The sequence below is a fragment of the Thermothielavioides terrestris genome, chromosome 6 (genome assembly GCF_000226115.1).
Source record: "Thermothielavioides terrestris NRRL 8126 chromosome 6, complete sequence".
Lineage (NCBI taxonomy): Eukaryota > Fungi > Ascomycota > Sordariomycetes > Sordariales > Chaetomiaceae > Thermothielavioides > Thermothielavioides terrestris.
This window is the reverse complement of record NC_016462.1, coordinates 2,018,058-2,032,500: the sequence shown is the minus strand read 5'-3', so window position 1 is coordinate 2,032,500 and position 14,443 is coordinate 2,018,058. Positions and strand designations below refer to the sequence as shown.

The 14,443-nt window shown below is 59.5% G+C and overlaps 7 protein-coding genes across 7 annotated transcripts; 3 read left to right on the top strand and 4 right to left on the bottom strand.

Moving 5' to 3' along the window:
- The first annotated feature begins 27 nt into the window (after positions 1–27).
- Positions 28–2,529, top strand: THITE_2124060 (uncharacterized protein). The gene has a single exon (XM_003657833.1). It carries the CDS (start codon positions 291–293, stop codon positions 2,373–2,375), a length of 2,085 nt encoding a protein of 694 aa, XP_003657881.1. The 5' UTR covers positions 28–290; the 3' UTR covers positions 2,376–2,529.
- Positions 2,530–3,079: 550 nt separating this feature from the next.
- THITE_2124057 (uncharacterized protein) lies at positions 3,080–5,570 on the bottom strand. Its single transcript, XM_003657832.1, has 3 exons — positions 4,516–5,570; positions 3,828–4,457; positions 3,080–3,764 (listed from the first exon to the last, which is right to left on the bottom strand). Exons 1-3 carry the CDS (start codon positions 5,500–5,502, stop codon positions 3,243–3,245), a joined length of 2,139 nt encoding a protein of 712 aa, XP_003657880.1. The 5' UTR covers positions 5,503–5,570; the 3' UTR covers positions 3,080–3,242.
- Positions 5,571–7,658: 2,088 nt separating this feature from the next.
- On the bottom strand, positions 7,659–7,999 carry THITE_50748 (uncharacterized protein; the record flags this gene model as incomplete). Its single annotated transcript, XM_003657831.1, has 2 exons — positions 7,659–7,910; positions 7,961–7,999. The coding sequence occupies 2 exons, from the start codon at positions 7,997–7,999 to the stop codon at positions 7,659–7,661; spliced, it is 291 nt and encodes a 96-aa protein (XP_003657879.1).
- Positions 8,000–8,558: 559 nt separating this feature from the next.
- On the top strand, positions 8,559–9,533 carry THITE_2023817 (uncharacterized protein; the record flags this gene model as incomplete). Its single annotated transcript, XM_003657830.1, has 1 exon — positions 8,559–9,533. A coding segment is annotated over one exon (975 nt), but the record flags the coding sequence as incomplete, so codon positions are not given.
- Positions 9,534–10,119: 586 nt separating this feature from the next.
- Positions 10,120–11,665, top strand: THITE_2124053 (uncharacterized protein). Its single transcript, XM_003657829.1, has 2 exons — positions 10,120–10,467; positions 10,549–11,665. The coding sequence occupies exons 1-2, from the start codon at positions 10,452–10,454 to the stop codon at positions 11,490–11,492; spliced, it is 960 nt and encodes a 319-aa protein (XP_003657877.1). The 5' UTR covers positions 10,120–10,451; the 3' UTR covers positions 11,493–11,665.
- A 722-nt stretch (positions 11,666–12,387) lies between these two features.
- Positions 12,388–13,464, bottom strand: THITE_2124052 (uncharacterized protein). The gene is made up of 3 exons (XM_003657828.1): positions 13,154–13,464; positions 12,955–13,065; positions 12,388–12,858 (listed from the first exon to the last, which is right to left on the bottom strand). Exons 1-3 carry the CDS (start codon positions 13,217–13,219, stop codon positions 12,703–12,705), a joined length of 333 nt encoding a protein of 110 aa, XP_003657876.1. The 5' UTR covers positions 13,220–13,464; the 3' UTR covers positions 12,388–12,702.
- A 305-nt stretch (positions 13,465–13,769) lies between these two features.
- THITE_2093036 (uncharacterized protein) lies at positions 13,770–14,369 on the bottom strand (the record flags this gene model as incomplete). Its single annotated transcript, XM_003657827.1, has 2 exons — positions 13,770–14,153; positions 14,313–14,369. 2 exons carry the CDS (start codon positions 14,367–14,369, stop codon positions 13,770–13,772), a joined length of 441 nt encoding a protein of 146 aa, XP_003657875.1.
- Positions 14,370–14,443: the final 74 nt, after the last annotated feature.

Genomic DNA, 14,443 nt, shown 5'->3' with positions numbered 1-14,443 from the left:
AGTGCGGATTACAATTTCCGACGGGGGTCGCATCGCCGTCTAAATCCGAGCCCTCCCATATACTAGAGAGATCCCTTCCGTTCCAGGTTCCCTTCCGTCTCCGCAGCAAGCCGAGCCGGGCCCCGATCGGAATTGGCCCCGCGGCCGGGACGCCGCACAATACCAACTGTATGAGGTAAAAACTGAACAGCCTCATGCGTTTCCAGCCGGCAGCGCGCTGTCTCGCCGTTGCCCAGCAATTCCGAAGTCCCTGGAGTCGAGCATTCTCGACCTTCACCAACCCTGCCGCCATGGCCGCGGTCAACAGCAGCAGCGCCGAGTCGGCGTCCCAAGCAAGGGAGGGCGTGACGCTCGCCGCGCTGCCCAAGTCGTGGCACTTCACCTCGGCGCTGCCCGCAGACCCCCTCTTTCCCACGCCTGCCGACAGCCACAAGGCGCCGCGAGACCAGCTCGGCCCGCGCCAGGTCCGCGGCGCCCTGTTCACGTGGGTCCGGCCCGAGATCCAGAAGGACCCAGAACTGCTCGCCGTGTCCCCGGCGGCCATGCGTGATTTGGGGCTGGCACTATCCGAAGCCGAGACGGAGGAATTCAAGGAGACGGTAGTCGGCAACAAGATCCACGGCTGGGATTCCGACACGCTCTCGGGGCCGGGCTACCCCTGGGCGCAGTGCTACGGCGGCTTCCAGTTCGGTGACTGGGCCGGCCAGCTGGGCGACGGGCGCGCCATCAGCCTGTTCGAGGCGACAAACCCGCGCACCGGCGTGCGGTACGAAGTGCAGCTCAAGGGCGCCGGCATCACCCCTTACAGCCGCTTCGCCGACGGCAAGGCCGTCCTGCGCAGCAGCATCCGCGAGTTCATCGTCAGCGAGGCCCTCCACGCCCTGGGAATCCCCAGCACAAGGGCCCTGGCCATCAGTCTGCTGCCGCACAGCAAGGTCGTGCGGGAGCGCATCGAACCGGGCGCCATCGTCGTCCGGCTCGCCCAGACCTGGCTGCGCTTCGGCAACTTCGACATCCTCCGCGCCCGCGGCGACAGAGCCCTCGTGCGCCGCCTCGCAACCTACGTCGCCGAGGATGTCTTTGGCGGGTGGGAGACCCTCCCCGGCCGCCTCAAGGACCCAGAGAACCCGTCCGAGACTCCCGACCCCGAGCGCGGCATCCCCAAGGACGAAGTCCAAGGCCCTGCCGGCGCTGAGGAAAACCGCTTCGCCCGCCTGTACCGCGAGATCGTGCGGCGCAACGCCCTGACCGTCGCCAAGTGGCAGGCGTACGGCTTCATGAACGGCGTGCTCAACACCGACAACACGTCCGTCTTCGGCCTGTCCATGGACTTTGGCCCCTTCGCCTTCATGGACAACTTCGACCCGCAGTACACACCGAACCACGACGACCACTTCCTGCGGTACAGCTACCGCAACCAGCCGACCATCATCTGGTGGAACCTCGTCCGCCTCGGCGAAGCGCTCGGCGAGCTGATCGGCTCGGGCGCCGATTGCGACTCGAGCACCTTCGTCGAGTCGGGCGTGACGGAAGACACGGCGCCGCCGCTCATCGCGCGCGCCGAAAAGATCATCACCCAAGCCGGCGACGAGTACAAGTCGGTCTTCCTGGCCGAGTTCAAGCGCCTGCTCACGCTCCGCCTGGGCCTCAAGACGCAGCAGCCGACCGATTTCGACGAGCTCTTCTCCCCGCTGCTCGACACCCTCGAGGCCCTCGAGCTCGACTTCCACCACTTCTTCCGGCGCCTGTCCGCCATGCCCCTGTCCGCCCTCGCAACCCCGGAATCCCGCCTCGCCCACGCGGCGCGCTTCTTCCATGACGAAGACGTCGCCAAAACCAAACAACAACAACAACAACGACCACCACCGCGCCCCGACTCCGAGTCCGGCCGCCAGCGCCTGGCCGATTGGCTCGCCGTCTATCACTCGCGCGCTCTCTCCGACTGGGCCTCGTCACCGTCATCATCACTGTCATCGTCAACCCCATCATCCACCTCACAACCACCATCACAACCACCACCACCACCATCCCAATCCCCCCAACCCCCCGTGACCTCCACTTCCGCCTCCACCTCCGCCTCCACCTCAGTCTCCGCCTCAGCCGAGGCAGAACGCACAGCCGCCATGAAGCGCGTGAACCCCAACTTCGTGCCGCGCGGCTGGGTCCTGGACGAGGTGATCCGGCGGGTCGAGAAGGGCGGCGAGCGCGAGGTGCTCCGGCGCGCGCTGCACCTGGCGCTGCACCCGTTCGAGGACCGCTGGGCGGGCCGCGAGTTCGACGGGGTGCCGTACGAGGGCGACGCCGAGGAGGAGGCGCGGTGGACGGGAGACGTGCCGCCGGCCGAGAGGGCGCTGCAGTGTAGTTGTAGTTCGTGATCGTCGAGGGTAAGAGAGCGGAGGGCTTGGGGGGGTTATTAGTGAGGAGCGCGCAGGTTGCGCTCGGTGTCTTTTGGTCTGGCAACGGCAGCCTCGCTCGGTGTTGTATGATGGGATTGCGCAAAGACGAGTCTCCTTCGTAAGGGACCTCAAGCCGCCATGAACTTGAACCTGAATGTCTCTTTGTCCTGAGGGAACACGCAATAAATAATCATCGGGTGTGATTAAGAGAGTGACTATGAGCTCGAAACTATCTGAATACATGGACAAGGCCGAGTAATCCACTGCGGGCCACGCATCTTCAGCGAATGATGACTGTCCTCCGCCCTCCTGATAGACAAAAAGAGACACAAGCAAAGCAGCTCGGTAGACACACTCCCCGTACCATTTACCGCCGCGCGGCCCACTACTTTTCACCCCCCACCTTCTTAGGTGGTGATGTCTCCCCAAAATCGATTCCTCAAAGCTATAGAGTCGAATTTGAATCGGTTGTCAGAGTGGCCCCATCTGGGAGAGGTGGTTTTGGTGACTGTCCCCTCTAGATCTTGACACAACAGATTCAGCCTTCCTCCGAAACGGGTTCTGCAACCGTTCGATATTGCAAAATCCATAATCATAATGTGTCCAAAGCACTCGAATGGGCAGGGCCCTCCCGAGCGTAGGATGTCGCGTGATCTGGGAAAACGTAGGTCTTGACGAAGATGCTCCTAAAACAGAGTCTCATATGGTTGAGGAGAGCTCCCAGGCGAGAAAACGACTGCGAAATCCATTGTGGGGCTGCAAGCAAAGAAAGAATCGGTGATGCCGCACGTCTTCGAGGGACGGTCAGATCTTCGCCAAGAGGCTTCTGAAGTGCGATGAGTCGACTCAACGGTAGCCGCCACCGTAGCGAGAGCTCGCCATCCGGCCTGGCATCGGGCCGACACCCGGGCCGGGGCGCGTGGCAGCCGCATGGTTCGTGCAGAGCATGCCAACCCGGGAGCCGAACTTGGATCCGCGGAGAGAGACCATGTGCTTGCGGATATGGGCGGCAACAATCTCGCGGTGCTGGGGAGCGGCGTGGGTCAAGATATATTGGATGAGGTAGTTGCCGTACTGATCGCTGGCGATGTCGATCAAGGGGATCCGAGGACGGTCGACGCGGCCCTCGCACACGCGATCCAGGTAGCGGCTCAGGAACTCGGAGCCGCCAATCTTGAGACACTTCTCGACAACCTTGGACGCAAACTGGTCCATGCTGTACTCGGCAGCATACCGGATCACATGGTCGATGGCCCGGCTGCGGTCTGCAGGGGCGCCGTGCTCGCAAATGTGTTGAATACACCAGTTCCCAAACTGGCCGTGCGCGACGATGTCGATGTTGGCCAGGACCTCTTCGATGCAGGGGCGCTACGAGCTCCATGGTCAGCAGCAGTTCGAACGCGTTCCGTAACCGCGGCGAGTAGTTCTTACCTTGTCCTCCTCCAGGCAGTTCTCGAAAATATTTTGAACGACCAGACTGCCCGTCTCGCCCAAGGCAACCTCGTGCCACATGCCACGCAGGGCTTCGTTGACGTACTTCATGATCTGCGGAGGGGACTCAGCCCACCTCAGCTCGAAGAGCTTCTGCCAGACGTGACAAGCGTAACGGTGAATAACCGTTTCGGGAATCCGTCGCAGCAGCTCGTGGACCATGATCGCCTTGTATTCCTCCGGCACCGAATCAAATGCCTTTTGCACCACATGGCAGCCAAAGGGATCCATCGACAGGTTGAGCGTGTTTCCACGAATAGCCTCGGCGATCTTGATGACTTGCTCAGGTGTGCCATGCTCAAAGCAGCGTTGTACCAGGAAGTTGCCAAAGCGGTTGACCATCAGAGGGTATGCTTGGGCAACGATGGCCTCAACAATGTCGTACTTCTGCTCAGGTGTTCCGACCTTGAGCTTCTGCTGAAGGAAGATGGAGGCCTGCTGGTCGTTGTTGCAGACGATCTTGTCAACGATGTACTTCCAGTCACAAGTGACATTGCGATCAAGCAGCCGACGATAGTTGAGAGGCTCCGTGGTGGGCGACACATAGGTTTGGCCTTCAGAAGCCAGACTCTATCGGCGGTCGAGTCAGTCAATAATCGTCGCGGGCCGAATGCGTCCTGAAACTTACCTCAGCCTTCCACGGCGCACCGGAGGAGGTGAACTCGGTTGCATGGGGCGAGAGAGGCGTCCCAACTGGTTGCTGCTGGTAAGACGAATACATTCCGATTCCCATGCCGCCTGTCATCACGCCTTGCGGGCCAGAGGGATAAGCCGAGCCTGATTCGTAGGGCCCGGCCGGCATGTTGTACCCGCCAAACCCTCCTCCAAAGTTGCCGGACGATGCATATCGATGGTCATATCGGTTTCCGCGCCGTCCAATGGGCCTCATGCCATCCTGGTCCGCAGCCATCCGGTCCTGGCGATACATGTCCATGCCGGATGGCGGGAAGGTGGGCTCATGGGTGAGGGCTCGGCTGTTGGCCCACGGCGTCGATTGGGCCCCATCAGCCATCAGCTGGCCCTGAGGAAAGCCGGCTCCAAAGGAGGGCTTGTTGGTGTTCCAGATGGCGCGGGTACGATTGAAACCTCCAGGGGCCAGAGAATCATTAATGTCTGAGCGAGTGTCGTCCTGGGCGATCCAGTTCTGTTCGCGAATAAACGGGGTCACCTTTCCGGCAGCATTGAACACCAAGCCACCAGCGTGGGCCCGCGAGGCAGCCGGAGAGGCGACAGGGGGCATGACCGATGCGTAATCGGCGTCAGCGATGAAGGCTGGCGTCGCACGTCCACTGTCCTGCTTGGCCATACGAGTCTGTGCCAGCTCCTGATCGAGACGAGAAATTTTGCTCTGGGCCTCGGCAAGCTCAAGCTTGAGCCGCAAGAGCTCCTCAGAAGTCGTCTGGCCTTCGTTGGGCGTGGCGCTGGCCGATCTGGTGGTCGGAACGGTCGACGCAGAGAAGCCCTCGGCAGCCGGAGTGATGGGGAGGGAGTTGGAGGACGACTGAGACTCCAGGCCACGCATGTACGGATCCTCGTTACCCGAAGACTTCTGAGCCTCTTTCTGCTGCTCCATAATGGAGTGCTGCTCAGAGAGCTTTGCGTAGAGCTTATCCATCGGGCACGAGCCGGTAGGAGACGGGGACTCGTGGAGGGTCTTCAACTTCTGTCATGATCAGTCCGATCAATGCAGCTTAAGGACACAGACGTGACTTACCTTAGAGAAGCTCTGGGCCGTCAGGTTAGCAGTGGAAAGTGCGCCGACGGTTTTCTTCAAGGTTACGGCAGCAGTGGCTTCCTAGAGCGCGGTGAGTTAGGCTGTGCATCTTGGTACAGTATTGAGAGTTGAAGAGGAAAATCGCCACAGTGAGAGGAGGAAAAGAAACTGTCAGAAACAATGGAAGAGCGGCAGCGAAGGCAGCAAGTGTGGGAAAAGAAAAAAAAAAGTTCTTGTTCCAGAACGCGCTGTGACGCGTTCGAGGTCGGGTGGCGGCAAATGGGGAAGCACAAGACCTACATGAGGACCATGAGCCACCAGCTCCTCAACGATTTTCGCGTTCTCGTCCTGTGTGATGCTCTTGGGCGGGAGTGCGTGACGCTCTCCGGGAGAACCCGTCAGCACGGTGGCGGCGGCAGCAGACATGGTGTCTTCGAGTTGCCGTCTGTTCGACTGTCGGCGGCAAATCGTTCGAGAGTGTGACTATGGGCTGTTGCTGGCTTTGGCTGTCTGACAAACGGAGAAATGATCGAGATGTTCAAAAGAAAGATTCGAGTGTAGACTTGGAGAGAGGTAGAGCCTGGGAGGCTGCAGGAGAATGGCAGACCAGGAAAATAGAAGAACAGACAAGCGAGCAATCGCCTGCAAGCTCGCAAGATCGGAGCGGAAGGAATGGCGTGGGAGGTGGGACGGAGAAGAGTTGAAAAGGAAGGAGCGCTCGTGATCTCAGGAAATGAACCGAGATCGAGATGGCCGACCCCCCTCGAAGTTCGGGTTTGGATGACGGCCCTGAAGCGGTGGAGATCCGGAAGCCCCAAAGCTCTACAACCCAGTGCCAGTTAGCGGAGCTGAACTGCCGTCACACTAGGCACCTAAGGAGAGATTCAAGTTGGAGCAGGGGAGGTTATGTGGAGAGATGAGGAGAGATTGATCCACTTGATCCTGAAGTCAACCTCAGCACAGTCAAGCCGTGTAGTAAGGCTCCAGGTACCTTCCGAGTTGGTTTCTGAGTCACAGGTAAGGTACCCGAGCACTCCTTAGCGGCAACATCCAAACTTGGGCGTCGGAAAGCGTGAAGCAGGAAGGGGCCGGCGATGGGATCGGTGAAGTCCAAGCCTGAGGCAGTAACCGGCCGAAACTGGCCCGAGATTCACGGCCATGCGGGTTTGAACCAATCGCGCCTTCCGTTCTTTGATTCTCCGGGACTGAGCCCCCGGGGTGGTGCCTGGGCAGGATATCTCGCCTTGCAAGGCAGGCAATGCCAGTTCATGTGCCTCCCGCCAGACTTGCCAGGCTCAGGCTGCAGCTGGGCTGAGGAGGGCGCACCTTGCTGGACTCTTCCGTTCTCTCCCCTCGCCCTTTCCAACACAACGACGCCCGCTCTGGAGTCCCTTGCCTGGTAGCGGGCTGGGCCCACGACGAGCAGTTGTTGGCGCCCCTTCGTCACTCACCAACCGCATGCTAATATGCAGCCAGCCATCAACTCGGCACTAGTGCTAGGTAACGGAGGGGACAAGTGAACTCGGTGGGAGCGAAAACTGAAACCACCGACTACCCAAATACTGAATGGAAAGTCAGAGGCTGATGGCGGCAAGCCAATTTCACATCCCCTGGCCCCCGCTTGTGTCAGCAGCACTGAGAGGGACAGCAGGGAGAGGAAGGAAGCAGGGGCATGTGTTCTTACAAACTTGAATGAGAAACAATCCGTATTGCTGGACAGAAGTGATAGCCGGAGAGCAGGTATTCAACATTTCCGCCACGTTGCAATCGGAGAGCAGACTCAAGGGCTCATGTTGTCACAAACAATAGGGGTTCTTGAATTCCAACGCCAGTGCGTATTCTGCCATGCTCTATACAGTAATAACTCAGTCCAAGGAGTAGAAGTGGTTGGTTGGCCCGAATGCTTATTTCCTCCTGCTGGGGGGGAGGACCTCTACAAGTCGTCAGCAGAGCTATAAAGACGGGGGCGGACGCAAAAACGGCATTAGATCTGGACATACCCTTTGTTCGCTTCTTCTTTGGAGCTCCTTTCCCACGAGCCTTTAGTCTGCGACATGTTAGACCGACGCAAAAACCGGCCGCGGGGAAGAGGCGACGCACGCAGCGATATGCTCCAGGCGATCAAGCTCATCCTCATCCTCAATCTCCAGCTGCAGCGATTGGAACGCTTTCTGGAATTCGCGGAACGTCGTGATCCTTCGGGGGTAGTACGAGGCAAGCGCGGGACCCTTTAGTCGCTGGCGCAGGATCTTGTTGCCCGTCCGGATGCCCTCGGGGTTGAACGTGGTGGAGAAGAGCTCGCATTGAGCCTGGGCTGGTCAGCACTTATCGGCTCACAATTTGAAGACGCTGCCCTTACCCTCATCAGGTCGAGCAGCCGCGCGCGAGGAACCGACATTGTGGCGATATGGAACGGGCGAACCGACTCGGGGGAAGATTCGGAAGAGCGCGATGCTCGACGTTTATCAAGATCCTGCAGCAGATTTCCGCGTCCAATGAAACCGGCCCTACCAGATGTGGGGCGAGACGTGCATGCGCCAGCGTTCTCATAGCCACACCCCGGGGCGTGCAAACTACCTAGCTGATAAAAGGCAGCAAGGCTCACATGCCGAAGTGAGGCTCACAGAAAGAAGTCCAAAGGACCTAGATCCAAAGACTACTGTGTACGGATTACACACGTCGATTGGTGTGCTTAGCAGCTCGGGGCTTCTTCAACCTTACTTAGTTGGCCGAAGGACCTATCATCGTCGGGCGGCCCTCCACACGGGCAGTGCTTGTCTGCTCGTAACTTTGAAGTTTGCAGGGTCTGCTTCAAAAATGCGCTGGTGGGGAGCAGCAACCTCAATTCTGCATCCAGCCCCAACCACATATCTGCAGACTGCTATCGTGCTGCCCTAGTATTCTTCCGTGTCACGCTCACAACGACATCTCTTCCTCCACTCATTTGCTATTCAAGAATGCCAAAACGCTCCCATGACGAGTCTAGTCCTGCCGGGATCGCAACCACGGCCGTCGAGCCGGCGCCCAAGCGCCCAAAATCCAGCGACGGTGGCGATCACAGCAGCGCAGCGGCACCCCCCATCCCCCTATCCAGCGCCTTTTCAAAATGGACCTCTGCATCGATCAGCAAGACATACCCGCCGCTGCCCCAGGTCCTAGATCCGGCGCTGGAAACGGCAGCGCTCACGCACTCGGGCATGCGCAAGCGGCTCTCGGACCTGAGCTACGAGCGGCTCGAGTGGATCGGCGACGCCTACCTGGAGCTGATCGCGTCGGAGCTCATCTACCAGACCTTCCCGACGCTGGAGGCAGGCAAGTGCTCGCAGTACCGCGAGATGCTGGTGCGCAACTCGACGCTGGGCCAGTTCGCGGTGCACTACGGGCTCGACCGGCGGGCCAACTTCCCGGCCGAGTTCGGGCTCGGCGGGCGGCCGAACGGCACCACGGTCAGCCAGAAGCAGCGCGCCAAGGCGCTCGGCGACATCTTCGAGGCGTACGTCGGCGCGCTGATCCGCTCGGACCCGGAGCACGGGCTCCGCCGGGCCTCCGAGTGGCTCAAGGCGCTGTGGGGCCCCGTGCTGGAGCGGCACATCCGCGAGGAGGAGAGCGGCGCCAACGCCGTCAGCGACATCAACCCCAAGACGCAGCTGGAGCAGCTGATCGGCGCGCCGGGCGTCAGGATAGAGTACCGGGACCTGCCGTCGAACGGGAAGCGAGACAGGGACACGAAGCAGGAGCTCTTCTTCGTGGGGTGTTTCCTGCACGGCTGGGGCGAGTCCGGCCTGCAGCTGGGCTATGGCGGGGCGCTGGGCAAGAAGGAAGCGGGCCAAAAGGCGGCGCTAAAGGCGATGGAGAACAAGAAGTTGATCAAGAAGTTCGCGGAGAAAAAGAAGGCATCGATGGCTGCGAGGGCGGAGCAGGCGGAGCAGGCGGAGAAGAAGAGCTAAGGGCTTGGACGTCTGGATATCTGGGATGTCTATTCGCTCTTGCGTGTATGGAAGCGAAAGCGAAAGCGATATACCACCTGACCTGCCTAGGTCTACTCACACATTTGGCTGGAGCGTACAGAGCACCTAGTTCCATGATCAACTGGGTCCCTCCATTTGATCAGCTACCTAGCGAAGGACGTTTCACATGTTACCATGCAATGGTGTCCCAGGAGGTAGGAACCCAGGGGTTTGTAGAACTGGCAGCGCCAATGGTCACACCCTACTCAGCCAATACCTCAGTGACTGTGTACAATTTCGCGCTACATGGCCATTGTGTGATTTTAGCATCCTGACGTCCACATTTGACTGCCATGATTGATCTTAAATCATGTTTTTGGGACAGGTAGATTCACATGTCGAAACTCGAAAGCTACCCTAGGCTCCGCCCCTTGAATAAAAGCGGGCCTCTCTCCCTGTTATCCCGGCTCGGGCCCGGAGTTACAGGGGTCCAAAGATTGGGGAAGTGGAGCCAGGCCCTGGCGTGCATGCCGAGGCAAAGGCCGTTTCGGCAGCCGGGCTGTGGGGTGCACGACATTCAAGCTGCGAGACATGACGCGACGAACGGGTCCTCTGCCGAGATGAACCCCACGAGCAACGGTGAATGCTGGCTGCTCCCTCTCCCGTTTGCTACGTTCCCGAGGCTTTGGGCCACAGCGCCGTTCTCTTGTTTGTTTCAGAGCGTGTCACCGCAGCCGAGCATTTTATCTGCCTCTTCAATTCCCGCCCTTGAAGAGAGCACCACTCCCGATAGCGCGCTGGCAGCAGCACCGAGCTTGCCGAATAAACGCGTTGGTCGATTTGTGCCTTGTCTTCAAACCAGCAGTTTGGTGGTGCCGAAGCGAGACGAAGAATTGAACCATCATGTCGGATTCAATTGGTAAGAAGCGTGTTTGATCGGAACGCAAGCACCGACGTTTTCGACTGACCCCGCCTGGCGCTGCTCGCCCTGGATGCATAGACCGAGTCTTCGTCCATGCCCTCAACACCGTCAAAAAGATCCCCAAGACCGGGGCCGCCCGGCCGCCGCCCTCGGATCGCATGCGCCTCTATGGGCTGTACAAGCAGGCCATGGAGGGCGACGTCGACGCCGTGATGGAACGGCCCTCGGCTGCCTCGACGGCCGGCGCAGGCAGCAGCAGCAGCAGCAGCGAAGACATCGTGCGCGAGCAGGACAAGTGGGACGCGTGGAATGCGCAGAAGGGGCTGAGCCGCACCGAGGCGAAGCGCCGCTACGTCGAAGCGCTGATCGAGACCATGCACAAGTACGCCAACACGCCCAACGCCCTCGAGCTCGTCGCCGAGCTGGAGTTCGTCTGGAACCAGGTCAAGAGCAACAGCGCCAGCTCGGTGGGGTCGTCATCAGGGCACAGTGGCGCCGCGGCGGCAGAGCAGCAGCGGGACCGCGGCGGGAGCGGGAGCGGGAGCGGGAGCGGGGGCGGAGTCATTGCGAGCCCGGTAGTGCGCCGCTTCCAGTCGCCGCTGAGCGGCACCGATGGGCCCATGAAGGTGCTCAGCCCGATGAGCGAGGAGGACGAGTCGGAGCGGCGGCTGGCCGAGCTGGCGGACCAGGCCGAGGAGGGCCCGGGCGAGTACGCGAGGCGGAACGACAAACGCTCCAAGCGGATGGAGCGGGCGATCGTCAGGCTGTCGGCCGAGGTTGCAGCGCTGCGCGAGCAGATCGCTACCGGCCGCGAGTGGCGGTCTCGCAGGCAACGGCGCGTCTCCGAGTGGATCTGGTGGTTCTTCTGGGCGGCCACGAAGCACTTCATGATCGACATCATGATTTTGCTTCTGCTGCTTCTCTGGATGCGCATTAGGAGGGATAGGCGGTTGGAAGACCACGTGCGGGGGATTTTGAGACTTGCGCGGGAGTACATACGAAATGTCTTGCCGGCTCGGTGAGGCTCTTGTGTGCGCAACGTTGGTTTGTTCCGCCATGGGAAGACCAACGCGCATGAGAGACCTCCACACCCCTCAGCAATGCATGACGCAACCTGCCTGAACGAGGGTACCTCTTAAGCTCCCAACCATCACCGGATACCACTCGGACACGTTCACTCGCGCCCGACTTGCACCGCACGAAACCGTGTATGGTCCTGGGCCGGAGAGCCATGGTTGGGTTCGCAATGCGCCACCTTGGATACTTGATCGTTTCCAGCCGCGGATTATAGGGTCAAGCTATGGGCCGACCCTCCACAGCGGCGAAGCTTATTGGTGTCGATGGAGAGCTCACCGCATGAGGCGGGAGCTAGGAATTCCATGGCGGTACCGACTGTTCTGTCGACCCGCGAACACTGCTTGCACATGTGTCTCGCAGCAACCACGATACGCCACGGGCGCAGTTCTCTCCGCCAATACCACGCATACGATCCACATCACCTCGAACGTCAGGAGGCACCCCAAGCGCAGCCGTGGTAGCCAAAAGCTCTATCAGCCCGAGACAGCTCTCAGGCCCACAACAAGGTCGGCTGGAGAAGTATAGACGAGGAGCCATTATTGGGAGCCATGGCCGAAGAGAAGGGTGAATCACTGGTTGTCTGTAAAGAGAACTGTGATCGACCAGGAGGCGCCGCATCGGTGCCTGGCTGTTCACAATGTTTCTCGGGGTCTTCTTTTGTTTGGGGCTCTACTTACATTTGCACGGGAGGCTGCTCGACCGGCTGACATCTTGGGCCTCGTCTTCCCGCTTTCTTCTCTTCTTTCTATGTCAGGTGGACGCCTGGGCATGATGGTAATAACGAACTGATAGACAGCGCCCGAGAAGAAAAATAGACCTGTGTTGACGGGCTCTATCCAGCTGGGTGTTTCTGACCTCCTCCGCTATGCACTCTCCCCGATGTGCTGCAGTCCTTGATGATCTCGAAGATCATGGCGAGGTTGCCGACTTCGAGCTTGAGCACACGGCCGACCTTGACACAGCACCAACTTGTCGCTCCGATTTCGATCGATCCTATTTTTGGTCGACGTTCCCCGAAGCCGGAGACTCAACTTGGGGCGGGCTAGCGAAGATGGAGTCAAGCCCACCGGCTACTGGTAGCAGATTACTGAACTCTATGGTCATGCCGCTGTCAAGGAACACATCCAACAAGCTGGCAGTAGTAAAATAGTACAACTAATACACGCCATTGCAGAAGGCCACAACAACTGGCTTCTCCAGCACACCCCCAATGCTCTTTACGAACTCCTGATGGGCCGGGTCGTGCGCCACGTAGTAGTCCCTGTCCTCGGCCGAGGCGAACTCGACCACGAAGCCGTGCGTCATCCCGTCCTGGCCTAAGGTCAGCGCTGTGGAAAACAACAAAACGGATGGGTGCTCGGTTCGATAGCTAGATAGTCAGAGCAGTGGGTCGGGCCGGATATGTACCTGCAGCCCGTCGGGCGAGTTGTCCCGCCCGTCCCTCAGGGAGAGGATGTACGGGGCCTTGGTCGTCGGGTGGATGCAGTTGGTCTTCAGCGATAGGAAGCGATTGCAAGCCTGGCGAGCGGGTCAGTCAGGAGGTTTACAAAGTACAGTCAGAAAGTGAGACCTCCACATCTCAATGGCGAAAGTGTACGTTACGTACCGCTCTCACGTCCTCGGGGTTGGCGTCAGCCTTGAACTTGAACAGGACAACGTGCGTAACACTCATGGTATCTGCCAGGTGTAAGTCGGTACCGGAATCAGAATCAACGTTTTTCGAGATGTGCCCGGCCTGTAGGTGAAACGGCAGGCTAACTGCTGGCTTTTATAAATCGGAGATCGTGAAGGAATAAGTACCAGGAGTTGCTGATGGACGCAACCTCCAATCTCCGAGCGGGGTGTGCTGAATATCCCCACCAAGACAGAGTTCACGATGCTTGCTAATCCCATTATCGATGGGATTCTCACCCCACTTGGCTTCAAGACGAGGTTACTTTTTGCGAAGGATTATCCGAACATACCTATTCCTCTCACCAGCCTATGAGGCAAGGAATGCTAGGGCCCACTGCGCCGTCTCGCCGCTCACCCAAGCCGAACCTCTCCCCTTTCCAGGTGCATTAGACAGCATCGAACCCGGGAATGTGAACCACGACCAACCACACCTCTCCCGAACCGCCTAGCTACCTGGTACGTAGCACGTAACCAGCAACAACGCCCAACCTACTTACCTACCAGGTACCTATCTCCCTGCCCAGCCACCTCCCGCTGCGCCGCGCTCCTTACCCGTCCCCCCGGCGCGACCTCCTCGCCGGCCCTGACCTTTGCGACGGCGCGGTCGGATGCGGCGCGAAGCCGCCCAGGCGCAGCTGCACGTAGCTGCTTGGGCAGGCCATCTCGGCGAAGGTCTCGACGACGAAGACGGCGACGCCGAAGATCTGGATCAGCCGCGCGTAGCAGCTGAGGATGAGCAGACCGGTTGGGGTGTCGATATACGCGGCTAGGGGCGGTGGTGGTGGTGGTGGGTTACCGGCTGGGTTTGCTGGTGAGCCCGCCGCTGGCGGGCATGGTTCCTGGGGGCCGACATAGTCCCTGAGCGCGTCGATGAAGCGCTCGACTGTGCGGAACACGTCCACGGACCAGCACGTATTGATCTCCTTTTTGGGCTGCTTGGGGGGCCTCAGTGGTCCAGCTCCGCAACTTCGAGCCGTGGCATCTAGGCAAGGTCGCCGCAGTCGCGAACAGGAAAATCGGGACTCGTGCGGATATATAGTATGTAGCCCATGCCGGAACTACGGAGCCCCGGTTCTTCGGATCCGACACACATCTGTCTGGCCTGCTTTTGGTGTGCCATTTCGGACCGGAAAGATGTAAGTCGACATTTTCTTCCCTTTTTGGACACTGTCCAATTCCAATAAATAACTTACAACCCTAACCCTCACGACCTCTTCAACCA

Coding starts and splice junctions, on each gene's coding strand:
- THITE_2124060 (XM_003657833.1), top strand. CDS start 291: ATGGCCGCGGTCAACAGCAGCAGCGCCGAGTCGGCGTCCCAAGCAAGG.
- THITE_2124057 (XM_003657832.1), bottom strand. CDS start 5,502: ATGGATAAGCTCTACGCAAAGCTCTCTGAGCAGCACTCCATTATGGAG. Junction 4,458..4,515: donor GTGCGCCGTGGAAGGCTGAG/GTAAGTTTCAGG, acceptor GACCGCCGATAG/AGTCTGGCTTCTGAAGGCCA. Junction 3,765..3,827: donor ACTGCCTGGAGGAGGACAAG/GTAAGAACTACT, acceptor TGGAGCTCGTAG/CGCCCCTGCATCGAAGAGGT.
- THITE_2124052 (XM_003657828.1), bottom strand. CDS start 13,219: ATGAGTGTTACGCACGTTGTCCTGTTCAAGTTCAAGGCTGACGCCAAC. Junction 13,066..13,153: donor ACCCCGAGGACGTGAGAGCG/GTACGTAACGTA, acceptor CCCGCTCGCCAG/GCTTGCAATCGCTTCCTATC. Junction 12,859..12,954: donor ACTCGCCCGACGGGCTGCAG/GTACATATCCGG, acceptor ACCTTAGGCCAG/GACGGGATGACGCACGGCTT.